This window comes from Ursus americanus, chromosome 30 (genome assembly GCF_024610735.1).
Source record: "Ursus americanus isolate L20-20 chromosome 30, mUrsAme1.1.p, whole genome shotgun sequence".
Lineage (NCBI taxonomy): Eukaryota > Metazoa > Chordata > Mammalia > Carnivora > Ursidae > Ursus > Ursus americanus.
In genome coordinates, this window is record NC_142156.1 from 30,286,558 (window position 1) to 30,305,329 (window position 18,772).

At 48.2% G+C, this 18,772-nt stretch overlaps 1 protein-coding gene across 2 annotated transcripts in view; it reads left to right on the forward strand.

Moving 5' to 3' along the window:
* Positions 1-18,772, forward strand: part of PI4KA (phosphatidylinositol 4-kinase alpha) — a 118,477-nt gene that overhangs the window by 35,056 nt on the left and 64,649 nt on the right. For both annotated transcript variants that reach the window (XM_045802541.2, XM_045802540.2), the window contains 11 exons: positions 1,021-1,086; positions 1,659-1,755; positions 3,481-3,672; positions 4,198-4,298; positions 4,945-5,074; positions 6,097-6,229; positions 7,704-7,799; positions 8,157-8,340; positions 8,790-8,893; positions 11,094-11,262; positions 14,206-14,256. In XM_045802541.2, coding sequence (XP_045658497.1) covers positions 1,021-1,086; positions 1,659-1,755; positions 3,481-3,672; positions 4,198-4,298; positions 4,945-5,074; positions 6,097-6,229; positions 7,704-7,799; positions 8,157-8,340; positions 8,790-8,893; positions 11,094-11,262; positions 14,206-14,256 — 1,323 coding nt within the window. The remainder of the gene's footprint in view (positions 1-1,020; positions 1,087-1,658; positions 1,756-3,480; positions 3,673-4,197; positions 4,299-4,944; positions 5,075-6,096; positions 6,230-7,703; positions 7,800-8,156; positions 8,341-8,789; positions 8,894-11,093; positions 11,263-14,205; positions 14,257-18,772) is intronic.

Consider the following 18,772-nt stretch of genomic DNA (forward strand, 5'->3'; position numbering starts at 1 on the left):
CATACTGGGAGTAGAGCCAACTTAAAAAAAAAAGAAAAAGAAAAGACATTAAAACATTGGCAGTAATTAATGAGGATAGAGCCACAATGAATTACTAAATAGCCTACGATGTTTTTGAAGTTGTCCTCAAGAAGGAAAACTCTCCCTAAACTGCTCCCCCCTGTTAGTGTGGGCCAGTTAGTGGCCAGACAGAACGCTGGCCTGGGTAGCCTTCTCAGATGGTCAGGTGACTTCCTAGTATCATGTCAGAAGTCCCAACTGAAGGCTGCACGCTTCATACTCTTTTATAGAAGCAGTTCTCTTTTCCAGTATATTTTAACTTCTTGAGGTTAGCTTTTCTTCTAGGCGGTTTTTCATTTCTTCTCCTGGCATGTTGTTTATCATTGTGTATACGTTTCAAAAGTCAGCTTCTTCAGGGACTACTGTTGGGGTGGCAGGCAGTTTTATCAAGAGGCTCTGCAGTTGCCGGAACAGTTCATTCCTGTCCTAAATGCTAGTACAGAGAACGGGTAGAAGTAAGTGCTTCTGTTAGAAGTTTCGAACGTGTGCTGCCTTCTGAGTGCCTAGGCAGCTTCCGAAGAGCCAGTGCGCCAGGCCTGCAGGAGGAGGAATCATCAGGGCCGAGGACTGGCTGTGAAGGTGTCCCTGATGTCTGGGAGGAGGTTTGGGTGAATTGTCAGTGATGCCTGGAGTCTGACCACTTTCACATCCTGGAAATGGAAATCTGATGTCAGCATATTTGGGGGTAGTTGGTTCCTTTCCCGTTTTTGTGTTATTCCAATCAAGGGCAAGAAGACAAGTTCCGAGGGACGGCAGAATTATGGACATTTTGTGTGTTATAGTTTGATGTGGAGCCCTAGTGAGTATGTTGCTGGCCTATCATTTCTATCTCGTTTTTCATCTCATGAGCTTGTTACGTGGTTTCATCTGACAACATGATTTGTTCTTTATTAGAAGGAGCTGGCATTCCTGTCTCTCACTGTGTTCGTCAGGTGCCTCATGAGGTCTTTTCTCTGATAGGTGAAGAAGATCGTTGAGGAGCCTGTTCTCAAATCCTTGGATGCGGTTGTAGCCAGCGTGATAGAGGTACGTCCCCTTGGGGCACCGTCCTCAGGTCAGCCTGATGTGAGCCTGTGCATGGAGAGAACAGGAAGAGTTTGTGGGGGGTGCTGGAGTGACAGGGTTGTCAGTGAGTTTTCAGCTTAGCGCCCGTAGTGGCCACACAACTGCCAGCTGAGAGCTTGCTCTGTGCTGCCTCTTTTAAATCGATCACCTCACGGTGGTCTGATGGCCACTTAGCTGTCTTTCTCCTTCTCAAGCTCCTATAAGACAGCCAAAGATGGTGAGTTTACAGTGAGAGGAGGTTGGTTCTTCCCCTTAGAACAACATATGGAGAAACCAGTTTGGGGGGTGTAGGTGGCGGCCCCCCACAGGCATCTCTGGACAGCCTGAGTCTTTTGTTTTCCTCTGCCTGATGCTTAAGAGAGAGAGGAGAGTAATTCAAGTGTTGCAAGTGGCGAATCATGATAAATGGTCATTCCATCTCTCTAATGCTACGTCAGGAATATAATACTCACTCAGCTGGGCCTCACCCTAGAAGGCAAAGGGAGGTCCACAGAGTTTCCGTGGTGCGGTCACATGCCTCTGCTCCCTCACAGGCCAACCCTAGTGCTGATCTCTACTACACCACATTCAGCGACCCTCTCTACGTGGCCATGTTCAAGATGCTGCGTGACACTCTGTACTACATGAAAGGTACGGATGGTTTGCGCCTGCGTGTGACTGCAGTGACACCAGGTTCCAGGCCACTGCCATAGGTCTGGGCTTCCTTTCTGCCGGGGCTGCTTAAAAACGCCCGAGTGGGGCGCCTGGGTGGCGCAGTCATTAAGCGTCTGCCTTCGGCTCAGGGCGTGATCCTGGCGTTATGGGATCGAGCCCCACATCAGGCTCCTCCACTAGGAGCCTGCTTCTTCCTCTCCCACTCCCCCTGCTTGTGTTCCCTCTCTCTCTGGCTGTATCTCTCTCTGTCAAATAAATAAATAAAATCTTTAAAAAAAAATAAACTTAAAAACAAAATAAAAACAAAAACGCCCGAGTAACATGGTCACATTACCGAAATTTGGGGTAAAAAGCAAATAAGGAAAAAAAAATCTGTCCATGATCCTGCACCCCTGATATCATCAATGATGGCTGCTTCGGTAGGTTTATTTCCTCAGGGGCTTTTCTGACATGGCCATGTTGTCTTGTCCTCATCACCCAATCATGTATACAATTTAACATGTCTATTTCAGACATTTCAGAAAGTTTTAAAAATAAGAAAATGAGGTATTTATAATCTTATAACTCAGAGACAATATCTTAATAGTTTAGCATGTGCACACACACAAATTTAGCCTTTCCTTCTAGTTTCCCTTTTGTGCATTTTTAAAACATGTTTCCTGCGTTCTTTTCTTATGTTACAGAATATTCTCCATCAACGTAAGTTTTGATGACCATGTAGTTTTCTGTCAAGTAAATATACTATAATCTAGTTAGCTATTTTCCTAATTCGGTTGCAAGAGCTCCTGGGAATCTGTGTCTTGCTGGGGACCCAGAAGTGTTAGGTTCACAAGGAAGGGTGGAAGGGACTCCCCTGCCCAATCTGACCTTCAGGTGCCCCAAGGCTTCTCTCCCCACCTGAGCCTCATGTTGCTGGCTTCCCTGGCTCTTCTGTCTTATGCCCTTCGCAGGGATTCTCCTGATTTTTCCAGGCCCCAAAGATGAGAGTTTGAAGAAGCTGTTAACTCTGGGCACCCCAAAGATGCAGCCCTGTAGCCAGGGGATTCTCTTCTTTAGGCTACAACCAGTTTTTCCCCTTAGCTGATAGCCAACAACCTTTTCGTTAAAAAAAAAAATCACTAAAGTGCTTCTCATTGTTCGTGGGACCAGTTCCAGCAGCGATTCTGTGTTTCATACATTCAGGTTTTAGTATATTGACTGCTTAAAACACAGCATGGCTCTCACTTCCCTGGGAAATTGTCATTTCCTCTGAGTGCCTGGTAGCACGTGTGCTGACAGCCAGCATGGCCTATCCAAATTCTTCCCAGTAGGCCCTCTTCTCTTCTCCCCTCCTCTCCCCTCTCTTCCCTCCCCTCCCCTCTCCTGTCCTTTTTCCATTCCTTTCCTTTACTTTCCTTTCCGAGAGAGCGCACACGTGCGTGTGTGAGAGCAAGTGGTGGAGGGGCGGGGGAGAGGAGAGAGAGAATCTTAAGCCGGGGCTTGATCTCATGACCCTGAGATCATGACCTGAGCTGAGATCGAGTCGGATGCTTAATGGACTGAGCCACCCAGGCGCCCCTGCAGCAGGCACTCTTACAACCAAAGGAGCCAACAGCAAACCTACTCTTCTTGGGTTTCTGTTAGAGTGGGAGAGACCATAGAGCTACTGCCTGAATTTCTGTGGTTTGTTTCCACCTGCAATGCCTGCTCTCTTTCCCGCAGACCTCCCAACCTCATTTGTGAAGGAGATCCATGATTTTGTGCTGGAGCAGTTCAACACGAGCCAGGGGGAGCTTCAGAAGATTCTGCATGATGCAGACCGGATCCACAATGAGCTGAGCCCCCTCAAGCTGCGCTGCCAGGCAAACGCTGCCTGTGTGGACCTCATGGTGTGGGCCGTGAAGGACGAGCAGGGTGAGCATCGGCCCCTGCCGTGCCCCGGATGTCTGGTATCCTGTCCTGAGGTTGAGGAAACTGGACATAGGAGGAGGTGATGGCCAAGGCCACAGGACCTGTGTGTCCTCTCCATTGCTTCTTGATGGTTCTTTAGGCTTTTATGTGGAGAAGTGGGAGCTTCATGCCGGAGGAAAAGGCGCTTGTCTAGGGTGAACGGCAGAATGGGAAGTGTGTGGCAGACTGTGGATGGCTGCCTCGTGCAGAGCACTGGGGACGAGAGGCTTGGGGCCAGCAGAGAGGAGAAAGCAGTCACACGCCACGTGGGATGGTGTTTTCACAACAGCAGGAATAGAGCAGAGATGAGGTTTCAGTTAAGGGTGCCTGCCTGCCTGTAAATACTTTCTGGTATACCCATTCATTATTAATAAAGCCTGTAAAAAGTATGCCCCTGGGCATTTGATTATATGATTAATTGGTGAACAAGTATTTTGTAAATATTGGCCTTCGCTAATCATCCATACCCTCCTCTCATTTTGAATTTAGGTGCCGAAAATCTTTGCATCAAGCTCTCTGAGAAGCTGCAGTCTAAGACGTCCAGCAAAGTCATCATTGCTCATTTGCCCTTGCTTATCTGCTGTCTGCAGGTCAGTCTCACTGACCCTGGCGAGGCTTCGATCCCATCAACTAGGGCGGTCTTCTTGTTGTACCACTTAGGCTCTGGTTGGCGTACCAGCAGCAGAACCTGAGCTGTTGTCTTTAGGAACTTGAACTAGAGCCTGCTGTGGACACAGTTCATCAATGAGTGGGGGGCTGCTGCTGACAGTGTGCCAGGGATTGCCGTAATTTCCAGGTGCAGCTGAGTCCTCCTTTGTGGAGAGGCTGCCCTGTGTCTACTGGGCCATTCCCAAGGCCACAGGCAAAGTACTGAGGACACTTTCTGATGTCTGCAGTGCTGGCTCTGCTCGCAGAGACTCTTACCTTGCTGAGTTACCAATCCCAGTAACCGTATCTGCCATTGTTCAGAAATCACATTGTGTATCCTTTCTCCCCTAAATTTGCTTCCAAAAGAAATGGACACACTTTAGCAATATATCTCCCCTTTAGGCTGAGCAGATTCTAGGCCGTGCTCCTTTCCCATCTTTTTCTGCCCCGTGAGCAAAGTGGCCCTGAACATTTTGACCTTGGAAGTTTCTGGTCCAACTCGGGTATCTGAAAGTTTGGGCGTCTGTTGTTTGGGCCTGCTCAGCTGGCTACAACCGCATTGTGTGATGGGTTGATGGTATGTTACAGGGTCTGGGCCGCCTGTGTGAGAGGTTCCCGGTGGTGGTGCACTCAGTGACACCGTCTCTGCGGGACTTCCTCGTTGTCCCGTCCCCCGTGCTGGTGAAGCTCTATAAGTGCCACAGTCAATACCACACAGGTAACGGATGGCTGTACCCAAGGCCACCTCCCCAGCTTCTAAATCCCATGTGCCTCTGGGAAAAGGACCACATGACCCTTGTGCCAGCCCATCATGGCTTTGTGACTGAGAGGTTGTGGCTGGCCTGTGCGCCCTGCCCTGTCTTTGGGCTCATTCCTCCTTTATGCCTTTCCTCATGGCTTTCCCTACATGACCTCCCCGGGCTCCAGTTCTTTCCTTCCTCTGCCCTCCCCTGACATATACTCCCGCCATCGCTGAGGGGTCTTCTAGTCTCACTTTCTCTTTGTTTTTGGCTCCTTCCGTCACTCAGACAGTCTAAAGCGTGAGTCCGACGTGTCCCAGACTCTGGGCCAGGAGCTCTCCTTGCTTGATCTCAGCTAGTCCCTATCACTGCCTCGTGAGTGTATTATCCTGTTTCTATGACAAGGACATGGGCTCAGAGCAAATCTGGCCACCTGTAACCATTAGCATTCATTAACACCTGCTTCCTCCTGGGGCTCTAATGTTGTATTGCTCATCCCACCAAGTCAGTCCCGTGAAGGTGGGTGCTTTATCCTCTCCCTTCAGATGAAGAAACCCAACCTCCAAGCAGGTGAAAGACTTTTCCCTGGACCCCGAGACAAGGAGGGGTCTCTGTGGCTCTAAGGCTCCTGCTCTCACACTCACCCCCACCCTTACTATTTTTGTGCACATTAGCTAGATAACCCTCCGGGACAAGACCATGCCTCACCCTCAGGGCTGGGTACCTGTGGGTGTTCATCAGGACTTTCAAACCATTTCTTAAGAAATTGCTGTGTTACCCATTTATCATTTTGCAACCTAAATATTTTTCCTTTTGTTTAAACGTGTTCATTTCATCCTTTCTGTTCTTACTGTTGTTTCTGAAATGTTTGGTCAAATCATTTTAGAGGGGTTGTTTTATAAGCTAAAAATGATCAGCATATTATTTTGGTTTTGAATTACGGACAAGGGGATGGAAAGTGATCGGTTTAACCAGATACAAATGGAATTTTTACATTTAGTTGCTGGCAATGATATAAAAATCAGTGTAACCAATGAGCATTCTGAGTCAACCCTGAATGTCATGTCGGGAAAGAAGACCCAACCCTCCATGTATGAGCAGCTCCGGGACATTGCCATTGACAACATCTGCAGGTGGGAGACCGGCCAGAGGGATGGGTGACCTGGGGAGGGAGGAAACAGGTTTCAGATAAAATTACTAAAAAATGAGAAATGTTCATAATTTTTTAAAGCTTGTTTTGGATTATTGTAAACCTACACCTGATTTTAAAAGAGGGATTATTACTTTTTTTTAATGATTTTTTCAAAGATTTATCCATTTATTTGAGAGAGAGCGAGAGCACACATGCATGCATGCGCAGGAGGGAGGGGCAGAGGAAGGGGAGAGAGTCTCAAGCAGACTCCGCACTCAGTGCAGAGCCTGATGTGGGCCTCGATGTGGGGCTTGATCTCAACCCTGAGATCACGACCCAATCCGAAATCAAGAGTCAGATGCTTAACCAACTGTGCCACTCAGGCACCCCACTTTTTTTTTTTTATAAGATTTTATTTATTTATGTTGAGAGAGAGCACCAGCTGGGGGAGTATGTGGGAAGAAGGGGCAGAGGGAGAGGGAGAAGCATCCTCCCTGTCGAGCAGGGAGCCTGATGTGGGGCTCGATCCCAGGACCCCTGGGATCATGACCTGAGCCAAAGGCAGACGCTTAACCTACTGAGCCACCCAGGTGCTCCTATTTTTTTTAAATAAAGCTTATTTTTCTTTTCCTGATCATAAATGTAATTTAATAATGGGAGAGAAAATTTATGGAATGTAGAAAAAAGTAGAAAGAAAAGAGTTAATCCATTACCCTACTATCCAGAGTAACAACACATTGTCATGTTTCCTGGTTTTTTTCCTTGTAATTTTTAGTATAAGAGACAGGTTTTATATGATTGAGTGTCCTTGCTTCCCAGGCTCCTGCTATGTGAACTCTTGCTCTCCAAGCTCAGAAACCACGTACATTCTGATTTATATGAAAATGTATCTCTCCCTCTGAATTCTGGCTCCTTACTCTCAGAAGCCCCATTAAGAGAATATGATAGCCCCTCTCTGTCAGACACATGCTCTTCTGTGACTTTGGCCTGGGAGCCAAACAGATGCAGAGAGCGAGAGATGCCTGAAAAGATCTTGTGTCCTTGCTGGCTTTTACAATTACCCCTTTTCTTTAGAAAATAAGTTTTTCTCCATGCTATTAAAACCTTGGTATATCATTTAATATTCCCTCAGCTGTCTTGGGACCATTTGTCACGAATCAGTTACTATGACATTTGTTAAGGAACAGTTCTGGAAATTTTAAATTGGAATTAGGGTGAGTGTAACATTCTGAAGGAGACTGTTCTGGTCAGATAATGAAGTTATTGTTTCTGACTGAGATATTTATCAAGTGGGCAAATCTGCAGCAGTTGTTTGAATTCACTCTGTGTAATGATTTTCATTCAGATTTCTGGGGAAAAAATGCTCAGAGCAGTTCTTTAAATTCTGTAGACCTGATAATGAGACAAAAAGCAAACACAAAACACTCATCTGTTGTTCTGATGCCCAATGCCATGTTGGTTTCCTCGCGGTCCAGGTGCCTGAAAGCTGGCTTGACGGTGGACACGGTGATCGTGGAGGCCTTCCTGGCCAGCCTCTCCAACCGGCTCTACATCTCCCAGGAGAGTGACAAGTATGTCCCATTCCCGAGGGGCAGCCAGTTGTTCTCCGCAGGCCTGTGGGGGAGCTGGCTGGTATTTCGCATGTCTGTGCTTCTTTCTGTGTATATCAGGTCTGTCCCACGATTTAAGGTAAAACCCACCTTAGAATGTTGATCCTGGACCACTGTTTGGGAGCAGAGAAAGATCTGTGTCTTACTGCCTAGAGCCAGGGACTTTGTGTTTCTTCTGGTAATTAAGGATTCCAGGCTGCCACTGTCAGAACTGCTTCATCTGAAAGACTGTGGTAACCTTGAGGTCCAGGCTGTAGCTTCTGGGTTTCATTTCAGAGAGGACTGTTCCCAGGATGCTTCTGTTCCTCCCTCCCACAGGGACGCTCACTTGATTCCTGACCACACCATCCGCGCCTTGGGACACATTGCGGTGGCTCTGAGGGACACCCCAAAGGTCATGGAGCCAATTCTGCAGATCCTGCAACAGAAATTCTGCCAGCCCCCCTCCCCCCTTGACGTGCTCATCATCGACCAGCTGGGCTGCCTGGTTATCACCGGAAACGTAAGGCAGGACCTGCCGGGAAACCCACTACCCTCTGCAAGCTTTGTTACTTTGACTATCAGGAGTGCAAAAATAGGTTAAATTGACCCTACAGATGAGTTAAATGCTCACAACCGTCTTGACATTGAACAGGGAGATTTTTTTTTTCCAAGTAAAAGAGAATAGTGTGATGGCTCTGTAAGTACTGGGAAAAGGAGGTTTAAACTCATTTCTTGCCGATGTTAATAACATGTAATAGGATTTAAGTTGAAACCATTTCCTTTTTAGCCTTTGAGGTTTGCTGAAAGCTTCACGAATTGTTGCCCTTCATTGTCTTTCAGGCCCTAATGGTCCATACGTTCCAGAAGCTTTTGCTCTGAATGATGGTAGAGGGGCCTTTTCCGTGTTCTAAGGAGGGGCTTTCATGGAGAAGTCGTGCCATGGTAACCGTGTCCCTCACTCTCTTTCAGCAATACATTTATCAGGAAGTCTGGAATCTCTTCCAACAGATCAGCGTGAAGGCCAGCTCTGTCGTGTACTCAGCCACTAAAGATTACAAGGATCATGGCTACAGGTAATTCTCTAGACCTCCTTGTCACTCTAGATCATGACAGTTTTCAGCTCCCTTTAAAAGTGTGAGGTTTGGGGATTTATCTTTTGAATAAACTTTTTTCCTACAAAAGAATTATGTGCTACAAATCAGCACATGCACAGGCGGGAGACGAAGACCCCCCATGTGACTGCCACTGGGAGCTGAGCATCTCAGTGTCATTACCTCAGACCCTCCCTGACTCTAGACAGGCTCAAAGTGTCCTCCCAGCTGATGGGCTTTTTTGTATAACAGTGCGTCAAACAGGCCGTTAACCTTCTTCCATGTGCCACCTTTAATGGCTGCAGAGTGTCCCATCATAGAGCAGCACCAAGATCTAACCAGTCCCTAGTTTGGAGGTTAAGTAGATTACCAGTTTCCCTGCTGGTAAGTGCTACATCGAACAATCTAATAGCTGTGTATCTGTGAGTGTCTGTGATGCTTTTCTCAGGACAGATTCAGAGAGGTGGGATATGGAGGGTCAAAGGGAATGGGCATTTTACATCTACAAATGTTTGATATTTGTGTAAAGTCTGGCCAGTTTTCCTGGCAGACTAAGATATGCTTCCTTGCCTGTTCCTTGCCCTTACTGTGAATGCCTTGAGGGCAGGGGCATGTTTTTCCACATATGGAGGATCTTACAAGAGTTTGACAGATCGAGGGAAAAGAGGGACAGAGGAGTGGGGCAGGGAGGAAGAGATGTGCCCCATTTGTTGGCATTTCTTTTCTTTCCTTCCGACCTTTATGTGCAGGGCTCATTCTGAGATTCTCTCCAACTCACTTTAGTGGGTAGGAGTGTGGCTGTGTCACCTTTGAAAAAGCTCACTGTCTCTGTGCCTTCGTTTCTTCATCCGTCATCCTTCAAATGAACACCCCTCTCCAGTTGTGTGGGTAATTGAGATCATATACAGGAAAGCTCTTGATAAATGTAAGCTCTTGGTGTTGTCATTTCTTTGCCTTCTTACTGCCTCCACTGTGAGCCAAGGCTACTAGAACAGCCTGAGGACTGGTTTAGGGAGGCAGTAAGCTCCTTTCCTCTTCGTCCATCCATCCATCCATCCTGGTCTCTGTGAAGAAACTGACACACGGACCAAAACTCCTCTTTCCCTCATTGCTTCCTTGTCCCGAAGTGACTTGTGCACCTCCTTGGCCCTCACACCTTCCCTTTCTTGTCTTTGCTCCTGCTGTCTTCCTTCTGACCCTTGCCTCTGTCTTGCTGCTTATGCAGTCGTTGGCCTTCTCCACGCCTACCAGTTCTTCAACTTCTGACTCCACTTCACTCTTCCATAAAGCCTTTTGTCTGCTTCCAGAAGTGGTTTGTCCTCTTCCTCACCAGGGGAAGCTTTTACTGCCGTTCATTTGCTCTTACCTCCCAGGATTTCACGTGTCTTGTGAAGGACGTGCTTTTTGCTGGGAGATTTCTAGGGGCCAAATGATGTGCTCAGTGCTTCACATGGAGTGTTTCATTTGTCCTACACCCTGTGAGGAGGGAATTATATTATTCTTGTTTTATTCAGGAGGAAACAGGCTCCAAGATGAGCCGCTCTCCTGAGGTTATGCAGCATAGAAGTGGCAAGCTCTGGCTGCCCCCAGCACCCGCAGAAGCCTGACCAGCCTTGCTGGTTTGCTGTGTCTCTCTGGGGGGGCATTGTCCACCTTGTATCCAGGGTTTACCCGGGGCCAGCACTGTCCTGATTCAGGTTGTCCCAGGGCCACTGAGTGCTTCCTGAGTGTCTGACGTGAGTTAATACTAACATCAGCCTCGTGGTGGAGGCAGTACGGGGAAGAAGCTGATCATCAGAGGAAAGTTTTATGGGCAGTAATAGTGAATTAAAGCTACCTATAATTTGAGAGGAAAGCAGGGTCCAGCCAGGAATTTGGCTACGTAGTAGGCTTTCAACACTCAAAGAGAAGTGTCCTAAGATCTTCCCAAGTTCCGTAAGTGTAACGATTCCTGGAACCTAAACAGTTCCCTGAGGTCCTTAATGCATGTCAGGAGAGTTTAAAGCCATTTCTATAGCAGCTAACTGTCCTTTAGCGGCTGGTGTTCACAGAGATGTTCATCCCCTCTGGAGGGCTCCTTCGTTCACAAGCACTGAGGGGTATGGTGAGGCAGGAGTCAATCAGCTTCACCCTTGCAATCCGGGCCCCGGGTTGTGGCAGCTGTCATTTCTCTCCCCACCAGGCACTGCTCCCTGGCGGTGATCAATGCCCTGGCCAACATCGCAGCAAACATCCAGGATGAGCACCTCGTGGACGAGCTGCTCATGAACCTGCTGGAGCTGTTTGTGCAGCTGGGGCTGGAGGGAAAGCGGGCCAGCGAGCGGGCCAGCGAGAAGGGACCCGCCCTGAAGGTAGGGAGGGAAGGAGGGAGGTCACCCTGGGGCATCTGGTAAACAGCAAGAACAAAGGTTCTTTCTCAGGGGTGCTGGCAGGGGTTCGGAGAGGGTGGCTTTCTTGTAGGCTTTCTTATAGGACCATGTCTGGCTTGTGGTAGCTACCTCCCCTGACCCAGGGTGGTAAGTGACAGCAGCCTAGTGTGGATTCCCCCAGACCCCTCCCTTCCTTCTCTTGGCCATCATGAAGCCAGGGGGCGGAGGCTTTCATCAGTGACTTCATGAGAAGGGCCAGATCTGACCTAATCTGGGCCATCCAGGGAGATAGATCCATGGGGACAGACAAAATGACAGGTCTCGAGCTCCCAAAGAGACAGACTGGGGAGGCTGAGGCAGGTTAAGCCCCCTACGCCATCATTTCCCCTTTGACATGTCATGTTGGTGCCAGTCTCTCTACCAGAGTCTCCAGCTTCATCTTCCTTTGTCTTTTCCTCCCACCTCCCCTCCCCAGACAGTTACTGTTTACCTACCATGTGCCTAGTCAGGGGTCAGCCCACCTTCTGTGTACAGGGCCAGATTATACTTGTTTTAGGCTCTGTGGGCCACAGAGTCTCTGCTGCAACTACTCAGCTCTGTCCTGGTAGCACAAAGGCAGTTAAAGAATGGGTGGGCGCGCCCCTAAAACTTTCCAAGAGCAGGTGCTGGGGCACGTTTGGCCACGGCCACAGTTTCTTGGCCCTTGTTCTTGGTGCTGGGGTTACGGAAGTGAACAGGCAGACAAGGGGCCTGCTCCTCCACATAGCAAAACCGTAACAGGGCAGTGTGGAGGGGAGCGGTTTAGATCAGACTGTGTGAAGACCTGAGGAGGTGACAGCTAAGTTGAGAACTGAGTGAAAAGGAGTCCTCTGTGTGAAAATCTGGGCTAAGGGGGAGTAGCTGGTGTGAAAAGGGGTTCTAAGAGCCTTCGCTCTAATTCAGCCTTGCTCTGCTCGACCTGTCGACAGTGATATGGGTGATTTCTGAAGTCTCCTGGGATGGTGCACAGCTAGGCCATCCTGATACACAAGAGACAGAGTCATCTCTTGGGTCCTGTGGGGCCCTGGGCGTCAGGAAGAGAGGGCTGCTCAGAGATGCAGGGAGGCACTCGGCAGCTGAGAAAGCAGAGGCTGTGAGGTGTCTGAGGGGTGTTTCAGGAGTCGTTCTCCTGGCCTCCCCAGGAAATTGTACCTCAGGGCTCAGAAGGACGCCCCCGGACCCAAGGGCTGCTCCCCTCTGTGTGCTCTCGCTACAAGTTTACATTCCCAAGACTCAGGGTATAATGCTTCATTCCCGGGCTGGGGGTGTGGATTGTGGCCCGACAGTGCAGGGATCCCTTTTTTATCTTCCAGGTGCAGAGCTGTGAATCCTGTTCTTTGCAGAATATTTGGGGTCCTTATTTGGGGTCATGCAGGGGACTAGCCCAGTGTTTACTCTGTGCTTTCCCCATAAGATGGGGCCCTAGGGAATAAGGGGGGCTTGCAGGATCGGTGAGAGGGGGTTGGCCAACATGTGCCCCGTTGAAGACAAAGAGCTATGATTATAGATTAACTGACAATTCTTGGGATGCCTGGGTGGCTCAGTCAGTTAAGCATCTGCCTTCAGCTCGGGTCATGATCCCAGGGTCCTGGCATCGAGTCCCCCATCGGGCTCCTTGCTCAGTGGGGAGCCTGCTTCTCCCTCTGCCTGTCGCTCCTCCTGCTTGTGAGCCTACTCTCTCTCAAATAAATAAATAAAATCTTAAAAAAGAGAGAAAGAAAGGACAATTCTTCCCAGTCATCGCATATCTTGGAGGCCCTTAGTTTCCAGAGAGGAGGAGGCAGGGCTTGAGATTCTGCCCCCACTGCTGAGAGCAGCCTTGGGCTTTGCAAGCTACTCAAACCCTGTTTTCTCCCCCAAAGATTTAGTTATTGCACATGAAACGCTTGGAACTGCCTGGCACACAGTGGGTGCTCAATGTGCTTAGCTGCTACTGTTAATATAAAAATAAATTGAATGTGCTTAGGTGAGTGCTTCCAGAACTTAGGCTCATCAGTGTGTACTGTAGTTAATAGCCTTATTTGTGTGTCCAACCAGGGAACCTACCTTTTAATAGTTATTTTTTATGTAACCCCCCAATTTTCCATAACTTGAAAAGAATATATGTTTATTGTAGAAGAGATGCAGAAGCCAATAATAAAGTATAAAAAGCACCATAATCCCTCTACTCAGATATACTCATCATTGACATTTTTAAAAAAGATTTTATTTATTTATTTGAGAGAGAGAGCACGATTTGGGGAGGGTTGGGGAGAGGGGGAGGGAGGAGCAAGCTTCCCGCTGAGCAGGGAGCCCAATGCGGGGCTCGATCCCAGGACTCTGGGATCATGACCTGAGCCAAAGGCAAGTGCTCATCATCATTGACATTTTGATAGACTTCCTCCTAGATTTTTTTATGGAAATATATTTATTTTACATAATTGGAATAATATCATCACATACTCTGAAATCCTGATTTTTTTTTTTCAGTTTAAAATTTGCTGTGGGCACTTTCCAAAGTGACTAAGTATTTTTCAGAAAATTGTCTTTTTAACACCTGTGTGGTATTTAATTTTACAGAGGTACCATGATTTATGTAATCATTCTGTTTGACGTGTTTTCATTTTTTTGCTATTAAAATGATGTTGGAGGGGCACCTGGGTGGCTTAGTCATTTAGGCATCTGACTCTTGATCTCAGCTCAGGTCTTGATCTCAGGGTCATGAGTTCAAGCCTCGAGTTGGGCTTCACACTGGGTGTGAAGGCTACTTTAAAAAAAAATGATGTTGGATGAGCCTGTTTATATATCACTGTCTATGTATCTCGTTATTTTTCTGAAATTAACACTATGTCTTTTTTTAATGAAAGAAACACATGCTTTCATTGACTCAATTCTTTTATTTTCTAGGCGTCTAGCAGCGCAGGGAACTTGGGTGTACTCATTCCTGTAATTGCTGTGGTGAGTATTCATTAACTGAGTGCTTTCAGACTTCAGATACTGTGCTCATATTTTCAGTGTTGGCTAGTGGTGCACAGCAAATTCTTTAGCAAAATACTGTTTGGAGGCCCAGTGATTCTGTATGTGTGGCTGTGTTTCTGCCACCACCAGCTGTTTTGTGACTGTCCCACTGGTACGTGCCTGCTGTGGCCACACCCCTCACTCCCTTTCTACGTGCTCTGCCTGAACCTCCTCGCTAACTGACCAGGAAACCCACTTTGGTTCTCTCTTGTGTGGCTCCCAGATCTGAGGTGTGGCTCCAGGTTCATCCTGTGTCTGATGCCCTGCTCTGGTGCCTCTGACTAATGGTGGGCAGGCTCTGCTTCCATCCTCTTCCTGGTCCCTTCCTGGTAGATGAGGCCTGGGGCCTCTGCATGGCGCTTGGTACTTGGAGCTGCAGCCCTCAGTGCCCTCTGGAGGGCGTTGTTGGCACAGGGGGCTGGTTATGCTTTGGAACACAGCCCCGCCCACCATCACGGTGGCAGCTCACGGGCTAGGCCCCATCCCCTGCTGTAGCACTCTTCTTCTTGTCCGGTCTCAGCCTGCAGCCTTTTCTTCCCAAATGACCTTTGTAGAAATTGTTTTCCCCTTTCTCAGTTGTTCCCAGCTGCCACTCCTAAGCCACGGCCCCAGGTTCTAATATTTGTTTTCATCCGTGATTCTCTAACTTCCACTAAACCTACCTTCTGGTTAAGCCCTCCTTCTGCCTTCCAGTCCTTCCCACTTTTCCCCACCCCCAATAGTTGAGTCTTTTTTTTTTTTTTTTAAGATTTTATTTATTTATTTGACAGAGAGAGACAGCCAATGAGAGAGGGAACACAAGCAGGGGGAGTGGGAGAGGAAGAAGCAGGCTCCCAGCGGAGGAGCCTGATGTGGGGCTCGATCCCAGAACGCTGGGATCCCAGACGCTTAACGACTGCACCACCCAGGCGCCCCAATAGTTCGAGTCTTAAGCACTCACACGCGTGTCCCTTCACATGGAACACCAGAGGGGTTGGCTTCTGAACTGCCAGGGTGACCCAGGGTTGTAGAGGTCAGGCAGGTGGATGGAGAGGTACCTCTCCTGATCTCAGTTTCTGTTCTTACTGCAGTCTGAATGTTCATCATTCAGAATCTGGGGACTTCAGGGGTCTGATTTTAGCTGGCCAAGGTGGGTGAAAAGTGGGAACTGACTGGTTTATTATCATTTGCCTTTAAGATGTCACAGCTTGCACTTCGTGGAGCATTCTGCTTCCATTCACCTTCCTTCGGCTTGTCCTTTTCTTTCCTGCCTCCCTCGCCCTGTAAGTGGCTGATTCTGGAGCAGGAGCCGAGATGCTTGTTCCTCGTTGCATCTGTGTCGGGACAGTCTCCTTTGCCTAAGTGTGCTTGAGGGGTTGGGGGGGTGGGCAGGCTGCAAGTTTGCCTGCACCTGTAGCTGCCTCCCTGTACTCATGGCTTTTCCCTCTCCCCTGGGGACCTTACTACCTGCGCACCTGCGATCAGGTGCCTCCCGCAGGCTCTGAGGATTTGAGAATGGCCAGGACTCTCTGCTGCAGTATTTTTCATCACCGCCTCCATTGGTTTTTAAAAACATAAACTTTTTCACTGTATACTTAGTATTGATTAGTGTACAATTGTGTTTTAGAAGTACCATTGTACAGAGATCCTTTGTTTGGCCTGGAGGGAAAGGTGAGGGTCATAAAGTTCATAGCACTCTCTCAGCCTGTTGGAGGGGAGAAGGGCCGGTAGCAGGCTCCGTGAGAGAGCAGGTTTTGGCAGCCAGGGAGGATGTTTGGGGTGACACTTGAATCCGTGATTTCTAGTGAGTTTGAACACCAGAATTCTCTGACCCATGTGCATGTGAGCTTTCAAGCATGTATAGCTGTTGTTATTTAGAGTTTAGTAACTGCATAGAAGAAATTCTAGGGGGCGCTTTGCACTTTCCAGGAGTAGTAACCAATGAGGTTGGTTGGGAACACATAGGTGTTCAGGTCACAAGGGCCAGGGTTGGACCTGTGCGTGGGATCCTGCGTGAGTGTCACAGCCTCTCTATGCCTGCTCTGCCCACAGAGCTTCTCGAAAAGATGAAGATGACCCTCTGAAGTGCCCAGCTGGGTCATTGCAGGCGTGACTGTTAGCAATGATAGGCAAGCACACACTCACTTAAAATACTTTGTTTACGCCGCTGCAGTGACCTTTTACATGAATAGAATAAGTATTGTAGTCTTAACAAAAGTTAATGGTTATATTATGGGGGAGGAAACAAATATTTGATTCTGTTGCTCAACAAAGCACAAAGATCATGGGATCTTACATTTGCTTTCTGGTTTGCCCCTTGGACCCTCTAGGAGAAACTAGTTTCCAAAGCTTTTTTTTTTTTTTTTTTTTTTTTAATGTTTTATCTTTATTTTCTTTCTTTCCTTTCTTTTGAAAGAAAATACTCTGTTTTGGATTTTTTGATGACAGAGTGTCTCCAGGTACTTTGTTCAGTGGAAGTGCCTGTGGGTTTGGGGCAGGAAGCCTGGGTGTCCATCCAAATACAGCTTATCAGTGATTTATCGGTGACCTTAGGAGCCTGAAGGGAGTCACTGGAGACTGGGTCATATGATCTCTGAGACTCCTTCAGAGCTTAGGTTTGGTGATCTTTGACCTGCAACTTTGTAGAATAGTATTTCTTTAGAAATATCACTGATTAAATTGCTTCTCTTAGTGTCTAGCCCATTAGTTAATCAAGCACCTTGAAAGGTATCTAATGCTTAGAGTCCTGTGTGTTCCACTGTTGTGAAGTAATGATTTGATAAGCTGTGCCTCCTGCTCAGAAAACAATTGTGCATTTCACTTAGATCTAATTTACCTGTACCACCAGTAATTTTTGTGGCCTTGGACAGGTTACTTATTCTCTCAGTGCCTATAAAGTTAGGTTTGTGGACTAACAGGTTTTAGGTCATAGACTCCTTTAAAAGCCTTGCCCTCTCCTTCCATAGAAATGCATCTCTTCACAAGGTTTTCCATTTATTCTCAGGAAGTTGAGTGGGAGAAACCCACCCAGGGCTCCCCATTTAGGAACCCCTGGGCTGGATACTCTCTCAAAGATAGTAACAGGAAGCCCTTACCTAGTTTTTCCTAAGCACTGAGCACTGATATAAACCCCTTCCAGTCATTAACTCACTTAATCCTTACAACAACCCTGCAAGGTAGGCGCTGTTATTATCCCTATTTTATAGGTGGAGAAACTGAGGCACAGAACTTGCCTCAGAGTCCCACAGCTACTAAATGTCAGAGCCAGGGTTGGGACCCAGCAGCCTGGCTCAGGGTCTGTGCTCTGAAACGTGATCAGCTAGTTCCTGAAAGACGGGATCTGAGTGCATTCTGAGTGGATGTAGTTGAACAAAAAGCATGGAGGCTGGAGGGCCTTGGCCTGGGCTGGGTCACAGAGGAGCCTGGGCTGGCTCCAGCACAGGTGCGGCGGGCCATATTGGAAGGGAGATGGTCACCATTTGGGTAGGGGACAGACGTGGCAAAGGGCTCCAGGCGGAGTTTTTGAGAGAGCCACATTTAGGAATGGGAGGAACACGAGGAACCAGCAGCAGGACAACAAAAGCAGGACAAGGACCAGGAAAGGACAGTGTGGAAATACGTTGGAGAAGGAGTTCAAGGAGTGGGGTGTCAGCCAGCTCAGGGCTCCCCGAGAGGTCAGGAGGCATGATAGGCAAAGACATAGCCTCTACCCTGCACTGCCAGTAGATACAGGAGATGGAGGCCCTGGTGCAGGAGGTTGGGAAGGAAGCAGGCGGAGAGGTGTGTTAGCAACTAACAGCAGGGCCTGGGGCAGGTCATGTCTCCTCTAAGATGTCAACTGTTTCTTCAGCTGCCAAAAGGAGGTGATAACTGTGAGAACCTCCTAGCGGTGGTGTGAGGACTCAGTGATAACCCGCGGGCAAAGCTATCACAGCGCCCCCTACAGTGGGGAGCATGAGGTACTCCCCTTTTGCTGCCACCATGACTAGTATTGGTCTCACTGAGTCTGAAGCCCTCTGTGACAAGACTCTGTGGGTGACTCTGGAGTCAAGCCAGCCTGTGCTCAAACGCTGCTCTTCCCCCTCTGCAGAGAAGAGAAGAGAAAGCCTCTCTTGCAGGGTTCTGGGGCTCATAGTTAGACAGCTGCACACAACAGCATTTGTGATGCTCTCCCCATCACTGCCCAGAGTCCCCAGCACTGCAGAGGCACCAGCACCCTTCAATTCTGAGCAGCCCTTTTGGATTCCACTCGTCTTACCCAAGTAGTGAAACATTCAGACATCTGAATGTCACCTGCTTTCTCAAACCAGACCCACTATGAAAGCTTGTCTGAGGGTCTCCCTGTGTCCAGGGATGAAAGCCAAAGCATGTGCCCCACATAAAGACTGGCATTTCAGGAATTTCCACGAAGCCCCATCCAAAGCATCTTTGCCGCCAGGATTTAGCAACACTCACCACGTCCTGATCCCGAGGAATA